Raw genomic sequence first — 9,726 nt, forward strand, 5'->3', positions numbered from 1 at the left:
GGAAGTAGGGGAGGGAACCCCCCAGTCCAATGCAATGACAGAAGGAGACTATATCCCTGACTCGCCAGCTTCCTCCCCCATCGAACTGAAACAAGAGCTACCCAAGTATCTTCCTGCACTTCAGGTAGAGGATGACTTAAAGGATGCTTGAGAATATCATAGGCAAATGGATTTCTCTAGCTGCTTTGTTAACAGCTTAAAAACCTTTGTGCCTAAGACAGTTCATGGGCAGAATGTGCCTTACTGACTGAACATCACAAAATACACATTTCTGTGTGAAATATTGCTCTTTTTTGACAAGGTAGAAATGTGATGACTCTTTTAGATATTGCTAAGAATGTGATAATACGTTTGATACTCTGGAATCTTAGTAGTGCTCTCTGAAAATAGATACTTGTGAGAGAAAGGTTCTGTTAATGTGAATATAAGCTGATGGGTGGTTGTTCTTCTTGTAGATAACAACCAAGTGTAGAAATAGGAAGAGCATTAATATGAAAGGTGTCAGGCTGAGGTGCTGAGCTGCTGCCTTTGCTATTGTGGCAGATGTTTCAGTTTAGTCTCTGCAAAAGGGAATGAGTGATGAGTTAATGAAATGATTTCATTGATCTCCTAAAACACAGACTCCCGAATTCCTTAAGAGATCCAAGTAAAAATGAACCCCAGAGATACCTTTCTCACATGACTACTTGTTGAATTCTCCTGGTAAATGTTAACTGTTCCTGTGAAGGTGCTGAAGTTTGTCTTCTTAAACACCCAGGCAGATACTGGAGGAGTAACTGGTGTCCATCTGTCTGTTTTCAGGGATGTCGTAGTGTGGAGGAATTTCAGTGTTTGAACAGGATTGAAGAAGGAACATATGGTGTAGTGTACAGAGCAAAAGACAAGAAGACTGGTTAGTACAAGTGGTCTCCAGTTACTATCTTCATGGTATTTAGGGCTGCAAGTTCTGCATTTTTCACTGATGAACAAAATCTGTCTAAAAGACTTTTTTCCTTATCAAGAATAATTTAGGCCTCTTAATCGCATGTGGACATTGACATACAGGCAGTTCTTTCTGTTCACAAGTCATCTCTGTGTTGGCCATGGTGGTGTAGGACAATTTCTGGCTCCAAATGCAGTTATTTCTGTATTGGGATCTGCTCTACATAGTCACCTGGCTGGAATCTTTCATGATTTGCTGTCAGTGTTCCACCAGGGGTCACTGTGAGCGCAGCTGTGGATTAGAGAAGTCCTGAAAGCAGTGAGGATACACTGCGGTGTCTTGTAGAAAGAAATTCCACTCTTTTCAGTTTTAAAGTTCCTTCTCAAATAACCATTTCTTGTATATACAAGTGGATTTACATTACAAAAACTCAATCTCTTTGCTGACCAGGTTTGTAAAGGCAAGTGTCTTGAATATATCTGCAGTTTTAAATAGAGTTGGCAGATGGTAAGGAGAGTTGTGCAAACAACTATGTTCCAAAGCAGACCTAGACAGTAATTAGGGTTATTGTCAGGTTCCAACTGACAAGCTGTGATTTTGGTGGGAGGTTTAATTGAATTCTGGCTGCCTTGGTTTCAGTTTGTTTTAGAATAACAGGACCACTTGGTCTCCTCTGGGGAGTGGAAGCACACAGCTGGCATTGTGGTTTCTCTGGGTTCACTCGTTTACTGGACAGCTACCATGAGCTTGTTTTCCTTTTCCTTCTCTGTCTTGAGGCCTACTCCAAGACTAACACAGCCATTATTCTCCACAATATCATGTAAAAACCAGATTAAATAATGCACTTCAGTAATGTTTTGAGTAGCACCTTTCAAGTTGGGTCTTTAAACAGAGTTAAACTGCATTTGAGGCATTTCTGTCTGCTCTTACCTTCCCAACTATGGTGAGGAGTTTAGAGTTAAATACACTTTTAGTTCCTTTCCTGGTGGATTATATTGGAATACACTAAAATCCATTGGTTGTGTTTTGGTTTGAATTCTTTAAATTTGGCAATCTTTTGGTGGTGGCAATCTTTACTTTGCTAATCTGAGACCGACTCTGCTTCTTGGTTCAACATAACGTCTTAATGGCTTTCATTCAAATCAACTAAATTAGTGACGGAACACTGGGGGAACCTCTTACCATGTATCTTATTAGCTGTGTGATTGGAAATCTGCAGTTAATTCTGTTTCCTTTGCAGATGAGATTGTGGCTCTGAAGCGACTGAAGATGGAAAAGGAGAAGGAAGGCTTTCCCATTACTTCTCTGAGAGAAATAAACACTATTCTGAAAGCACAGCATCTGAATATTGTCACTGTCAGAGTAAGGCTCAAATCTATTTCAAAAGTATTTTTGCTCTTGGCTTTTAAAATGCCCTTTAAAAAAGGCAGCATCAATAGCAGAGCTTCTTTCTGTAAAGAGTTGTATACTACCCATGAAACTACATGGACATAACTTGTCTTTACATAATCTGAGGTTTAGCAAAAATGAGTTGGGTTTCTGTTGATTTTTCTCTGGATTTCATCAGTGGCAGCTCCATTCATCCTCCTGACAGTATATTTCTACCACTCATTTTTGCATGCTTTGAAAATCCTGTCTGCTTGTTTTCATCACTTGTTTCTGTGTTTCAGGAAATCGTTGTAGGCAGCAATATGGATAAAATCTACATTGTAATGAACTATGTAGAGCATGATCTCAAGAGTCTGATGGAAACAATGAAGCAACCATTCCTACCAGGTACTGTTTGCCACAGTCTCCTATAATTCTCAGGGCTGGAAAACTGGCCAATGCAAACCTCAGTGTCCTTGGGCTGTACCGACATCAGTGAACTAGCTTTGCACAGTGACGTGTATTGCCTTGGAATGTCCTATGAGTGCTCTTTGGAACAGAGATTTCATTGCTTTTTCTCTGTTCAGTCTGATTTTACCAACACAAGATAGGGTTGTAGGTGGGGAGTGCTGATACTCATAGTGACACTTGGCTTGATGAATCCAGTTTGCTTAGGGTGGAGCTTCAGATGTGAAATCAAGGGAGTTTCCCTGTGCTAAACTGGAAAAGAACACTGGGGTTTAACTTTGGCCACTTCCTGCATTTCTGAGGCATTGATTTCTGAGCATTGTTTGGAGCACTCCAGCTACCCAGATTAATTCTGCTTTATTGGCAGCTCTCTGGGTTTAACTGCTCTTGTTCTGTGGCATATTTTTATGGTGCAGTTTATACTGTGCTTTTAAATACATTTGGCTTCATTTCAGGTGAAGTGAAAACCTTGATGATTCAGTTGCTGCGAGGAGTCAAGCATCTGCACGACAACTGGATACTACACCGAGACCTCAAAACTTCCAACCTGTTGCTCAGTCATTCGGGCATTTTAAAAGTAAGAATTACATGAGAGATCCCACACTTGCATTGCAGAATTACACTGCATTAGAGCTAGATCAAGAGCTGGGTAGGATGTTTTGCACTAATTTTTAAGAGTTTTGAGGTATAAAACATACAGTTGTGAAGAATTGAACTTCACTACTGAAGTAAAGAGACTGCTTTGCCACAGCTGTAAGATCTATGCTGGGATGTCACCAATAAGCATGGCCTAGTGAATACCAAATTCTGTACCAGAACCCCAGCAATTGGGGTTGCTCTTTTCACCTTGAGAGATTGTGAGGCTTAAAAAAGAATGTAAGGCTCTGTAGTAGTGCTGAATTGTGCAATAACTGGTGGAGATGGAGATTTTAAGCTCTCGCAGACTCACAAAAATCTAAGAGAAAAGCAGCACTAAGATGAGGACATTTAAATTTTTACATCTAAATTCTACATGCCAGCTGTATATTGCCATTATTTACATCTTACAGCTGCTGTTAAGCCTTTCCTTTTCTCAGGAAAACTGGACTTTGACTTTTTCCCTTGCCTGCAAAGTTGAAGTCAGCATCTGTTGTTGGTTTTGGCTTTGTTTTCCCCCTCCCATACAAGCTTTCTGTTGAGATGATCAATAACAGGAACTGTTACTTGGCCTCAGGCAGGGAAAAATGGGTTTTTTCCCCAGCAGTGGAAAAAGACAAGGAAGGGCCATAAGAAACAGCCTATTCTGTGTGGCTCTTTCTGGAAGCTGGAAGCTTTGCAGGAGCCAGCATGGCCAGCACATGCTGGCACTGGAATGTTGGACATGTTACTGATCACCAGTTTTCATTTAGGTTGGAGATTTTGGACTAGCCCGAGAATATGGATCTCCACTGAAGCCCTACACACCAGTGGTTGTGACACTTTGGTACAGGGCTCCGGAGCTGTTGCTTGGAGCAAAGGTATGTTTCTCCGGCTGTTAAAGGAGTGACTCTTCAGGGTATGCAATTTATGAACAAAGTGTAAGTATGCTCAATGCTTTATATTGATTTAGAAGTGGAAATTCTCTGCCTTAAGTACTATTTTTTTCTAATAACACAGCTAAAAAGCTTTCATCTTCCACAGGCAGAAGGTGGGTGGGTGACAGATGGAGTTTTCTCTCTTAAGAGTGCTTATGCGGTGCTGCTGGACTGCTGCAAACTGTCCCTGTCACCTTGGGCTGCTGGATTTGTATTTATTTTTAACCTTAGTCTATAATTTGTGACACAGGGGAGCAGAACAAGGTACTGGCACCAATGTTCCCTGCTGATTACCTGTTCCATAATGGAAATCCAGATGAAATCTGTAGGGTTTCAGTGACAAGAACCATGCCAGGAAAAAATACTGCACTGCCACCAAAACAATGGGTGCAAAAGAAGCCCTGTGCTATCTTACAAAGATAATTTTGTAATAGAAATGGCTACATTTAACAGAAGAGGTGTCCCATAACCTGAGATTGCTGTTGTGGCAAAATAAGGTCTAAGGATCTCTGCAAGAGAGTGTGAGTTAGAGTGTTTTGTTGGTCGTAATGTTCTGTGTGTGAGTGGAAAAGAAAGGCAGTGTTCTGGAGACTTGTGTTTCATCCTGAAATGTTTGTGTACATGGGTGTTACTTTTGTTATAATTCATAGTAATTTTAACTCTTAAATAAATACAGTGGAGATCTGTGCCTTGGGTATTGGAATATGATCTATATCCCTTCTTTTCAGGAGTATTCAACGGCAATAGACATGTGGTCAGTGGGGTGTATATTTGGAGAGCTGTTAACACAGAAACCCCTGTTTCCAGGGAAGTCAGAAATCGACCAGATTAACAAAGTTTTTAAGGTAAGGTTTTTAACACCAGTGGATTCTGACCGACTGGGTTAGAGACAAGTACATGACAGTAGTTAAGACATAAAAAGTGCTTGTTGCTCTTAGATTCAACATTAATGAAAGATCATTACTCTGATTCTTGTTTTACAGTATGGTTAAGACCATGGTTTTTGGTTTGCTTTGTTTTCTCTGGATACTTACCAACTCCTATAACTATATAAAGAGTAAGTAGAAGGGTTGCCCTCCAGGGTGAGTTTGTTAAGAAGGTGTTTTATTTGCAGGATCTGGGTACTCCAAGTGAAAAAATCTGGCCCGGTTACAATGAGCTGCCGGCAGTCAAGAAGATGACGTTCACTGAGTATCCCTACAACAACCTGCGCAAGAGGTTTGGAGCGCTCCTCTCTGATCAGGGGTTTGATCTGATGAACAAGTAAGTGTTTCATTGCATCATTGGGAATCGTGCTCATATGCTGTGACAGTGATAGAAAATGATTCATGGTGAAACATGGTATTTGAGTGCATCTGACCTTGTCAAAACATGCGGATGCAGCTGAAGTTTGTCTGAGACATCCCTCGCAATGCTGTTCCTCACTGTCTCTCACAGCAGCTTTATTCAGTGTACCATGCTCTTAACACCTGCTGTTAAACCTCAAGCCAAGATTATTCTTGCACATCTATATCCTACAAGAACAGAAAAATGTTTTAGTAGTAGTTTTAGTTCATTCATGGCATTTTAATTACATGGTGAGTCTGCTCTCATGGATCTTGTTAAAACAATTATATTACAGTTGAAAAAAGGAGGAAAAACCCAGTTCATTCTGGAGATCATATTAAAGAATTAGGTAAATGGCGATCTTGAGGTTTTTCTCCTACATTTTTAGTGTTCATGAGTTCCATCACATTTCATGTTCTGCCACTTTTATCTAACTCTACTGGTGCATTCTGATTGTATTCTCAGTAGTTTTTCTTTACAAGGTTGACAATGGCTTGAGAGATTTTTATTCTCCCCTAACATTCCCTTTAATTGTCATGACACGAAGTAAATGATTCAGTTTTAAATCTTAGAACTTTATTTAAAAAACTAAATTTTAAGAAAAGGGAATTTTATTCTTCCCAATATTTAAGACTTGATGATCCAGGTTTTTGACTGAATTATGAATAATTTAGTGGCAGTTTAGATTTCCTTTGGGAAGGTCCAAGTCTTTATTAAAGATAATGTCACATCAGTGTCATCTACTTCTTTATTGCTTTGTCTGTGACAGAGTTATGTCTTCATTATTTTGGGTAAGAATAGTACCCAATAATACTGTAGTACTGATGAGGGTCTGGAACTTGCAGAAATACATGAGAAATAAGTGTAAAACACACTGCTGTGGGGGATTAATAGTAGAGTAGAACATGTTTCTGTGCTGCAGGTGTTTTAACTGGTGGAGCATTTTAAGTTACACTGTGTTTCAGTATTCCTCTGCCCTATTTCATTGTCTTCCTGATTTTTTTTTTTTACCTTAGCTTTCTGACATACTACCCAGCCCGAAGAATTACTGCTGAGGATGGGCTGAAGCACGAGTATTTCCGGGAGACTCCTCTTCCCATTGACCCCTCCATGTTTCCCACGTGGCCAGCAAAAAGTGAACAGCAAAGGGTGAAACGTGGCACCAGCCCTCGACCACCTGAGGGAGGCCTTGGATACAGTCAGTTGGTGAGTAGAGTGCATTGACATGGACTTAGAATCACAGATTGGCTTGGGTTGGAAGGAACATTAAAGATCATCAACCCCCTGCCCTGGACTTGTCATGTCTTCAGACACATCCAAACCCTGATTTAGGAACAGTTCACATGGGCTGCACTGGCCCGTGATGCCACTGAGTCAAACGTTTATTTCTCATCTCCTAAAGATACTTTGGGGTTTTTTGTCACTGTTTAGATTTTGGGGTTGGAAAGGTCACAGAGGCTTATTGATGATAAATGAATTGTGATTGGTTTTCACAGGGTGATGATGATCTGAAAGACACAGGTTTTCACCTGACCACCACCACTCAAGGAGCATCTGCTGCAGGACCTGGCTTCAGCCTCAAGTTTTAAACTGTGTGAAAGAGGATTAAAAAACAAAGAGAACCATTCATGTGAGTGGATTTCTGAGTGCCCCAGTTCTGATCTTCACATCAGGGAGACTGGATGCTTTTCACAGGGGAAAAGTCAAATGTCATCACAGATGCAAAGGCTCTTGCTGGGTGTGGAGTACAACTGCTGCATTCCATTAGAGGACTGGAATTAACCTGAAAAGCCAAGGATCATTACAAAATTTGACAAAGCAAAACTTGAAGTACAATCCTGGAACAGTCTCTGGTTTATTTTTAGGTTTTGTTGGGTTTATTTTGTTGGGGGTTTGGTTGTTTTTTCTTTTTTTTCCTTGTAAATTTGTAGAATTAAAATACATTTTTAATTGTTTAACAGTGGGAAGGATTTCATTTCTTCACATGCAGCAAACCTGGATGTTGGTGGCATTAAGTCTTCTAGAATGGAAACTTATCTGTGCTGACACCATTACAGCATAATGTCAGCCTGGGCAAACACCCCTTTCTTATGTTGTGTGGTTTAAGTAAATTGGAGGTGTCTGAATATAGTTCAGGACAAAAACTCCATACCAGGCCTGAGGTTTCTTTCCTGTTGGGCTTTTGCTACCCCTCCCTGGCAGTATTTTTGGGTGCTCTGCTGAGCTGCTGACTGTGGTTTGTTGTGCTGTATACATGTATTTACAGTGGTACTGGTGCAAAAGAAATACTCTATTGTTTTGTAACTCAAAAAGATTTAATATGGAGACTTTGAAACTTTATTTTCTATAGAAAGTTCTTTTAAATATACCCTTTTTTTTTTTCCTTCATAAAAAGAAGAGCTCAGCTTTACTGACTGTATAATACCATATTCCAGTCCTTTCTCCTGAGGAATCGCATTGGAATATCACAGCCTTTTGAGTCTCTGATTTACAATGCTGCTGTTCTTTTCTGGGAACAGGAAGATTTGGAAAATACTGAGGTATTTGTGCAATCAGAGCTGGGCACCAGTCCAATAAAAGGATTCATTTAGAATGTACTGAAACTGATAGAATGTTTATAATTTAAGAGGTTTTTCCTGGGTAAAGGCTGTGGAACTGGAATTTGGATGTACTAAAATTGTGGTGAATTTTGGAATGAGTTGGGTTTGTTTGGTTTGGGGTTTTCCTGTGGAGGAATGCAAAACTATTTTGTCTTTAGGCCCAACTGGTTGTCTGGTGCTGAAGGAGAAACCAGTTTATTACTGGTCTGTTAACTGAAATGTGAATGATTTTAGCAAGATTCCTCCTAGGTAGAGATTATAAAATCTACTGGGAAGCAGAGCTTTTTTTGCAACATCTCCCAGAGTCCAGGAAAAGAGAACCATGGCCTGCGTTAAGCGCTAAAGGATTAGAACATGTATACTTTGTGTTTCAGGCTGTGCTGTGCATTTTGCATTATGGGAAGTTAGTTATTTCCTTCCTAGCTTCCTTGGCATGGCTGCAGCCAGGGAAAAGGCTGAACCTAAGGCAAAAGCAACGTAGGTGCTTTAATCCTGGGTTAATAATAGGATCTTGCTAAATGTCCTCACTGTCCGGGATTCATAACTGTGAGGGAATGCTCCACCACTGTGGACACTGGAGTGCACTGGGCTTTGGCAGCCAATACTAACACGATTTTCCTGTTGGATGTGGCACATTTAGTTCATGGCTTGGGTGACTGGGGGAGGATAGTGATGGAAATTTCTTATGGAAATTGCCACCTTCAACAGCAGTGAGGTAAGAGGCTTATTGATCAGACACCTAAGGATATGTTAGAGGTAAACAGCCTCAGAGATGAGATTACATGAGTAATAAATACAAACCACAGGAAAGTGGGTGGAAGGACAAAAGGTGTCCTGTGCTGGAACTGAGCATGTCAAAATGTGGAATGGCATCATTAGGGTTTGGTGACAGGTAAAAGAAAAGGTAATATTAGAGATCTTACACTTTTTCACAAAGTTCTGCTATTGCTGTGTACAGCAAAACACTTACAGACTGTAACTGGCTGTTTTCCTTCCACAATACCTCTGCCTCCATTGCAGCAGCTGGGCCAGCACTCCATCCATCCATTCGTTTGATGAAGTGACGTTCCTGTTTTCCAGCGGTCTGTGGAATTCCACACTGTTTAACTGCAAAATCTGACACTTTATAAAAACCAACTCTTTTAATTCTCTGTACAGCACATACTTGATAAATTCTTTATCATTAAAAGTAATTTGGGGAAGTTTTACATTCCAGTACTTCAGTCTCAGAGTCTCTGTTGCCCAAGGGGTGGAAGCAGCTGATGAAGTTCAGTTGCACAACTGGAGATTAAATGTAAAATGCCAAAGAAACGTTTTGAATTTGAAACAGAACGAGCAGAATTGAAGCTCTACAGTCCAGGGCCTGGGTTAGTGCTTCAGTCTGATTCTCCAGGAATAAGTAGTCAAGATTCTTTCTTTTTTCTTCACTATACAAGTGTACGTTCCTTCATTAATTGCATTTGCAATGATGCTCATGTGATCTTCATTT

The 9,726-nt window shown here is 40.3% G+C and overlaps 1 protein-coding gene across 1 annotated transcript in view; it reads left to right on the forward strand.

The window, feature by feature from the left end:
• LOC104404550 (cyclin-dependent kinase 11B-like) overlaps positions 1-7,515 on the forward strand; it is a 14,609-nt gene extending 7,094 nt beyond the window's left edge. Inside the window, 10 exon segments of the mRNA XM_010013005.1 lie at positions 1-124; positions 802-892; positions 2,163-2,284; positions 2,593-2,698; positions 3,214-3,335; positions 4,147-4,254; positions 5,040-5,156; positions 5,426-5,574; positions 6,654-6,843; positions 7,134-7,515. The exon segment at positions 1-124 is cut by the window's left edge and continues 29 nt beyond it. Of these exon segments, the coding sequence (XP_010011307.1) occupies positions 1-124; positions 802-892; positions 2,163-2,284; positions 2,593-2,698; positions 3,214-3,335; positions 4,147-4,254; positions 5,040-5,156; positions 5,426-5,574; positions 6,654-6,843; positions 7,134-7,226 (1,222 nt within the window). The 3' untranslated portion in view covers positions 7,227-7,515.
• The last annotated feature ends 2,211 nt before the right edge of the window (positions 7,516-9,726 follow it).

Source organism: Nestor notabilis, unplaced genomic scaffold (assembly GCF_000696875.1).
Source record: "Nestor notabilis isolate BGI_N333 unplaced genomic scaffold, ASM69687v1 scaffold16574, whole genome shotgun sequence".
Classification (NCBI taxonomy): domain Eukaryota; kingdom Metazoa; phylum Chordata; class Aves; order Psittaciformes; family Psittacidae; genus Nestor; species Nestor notabilis.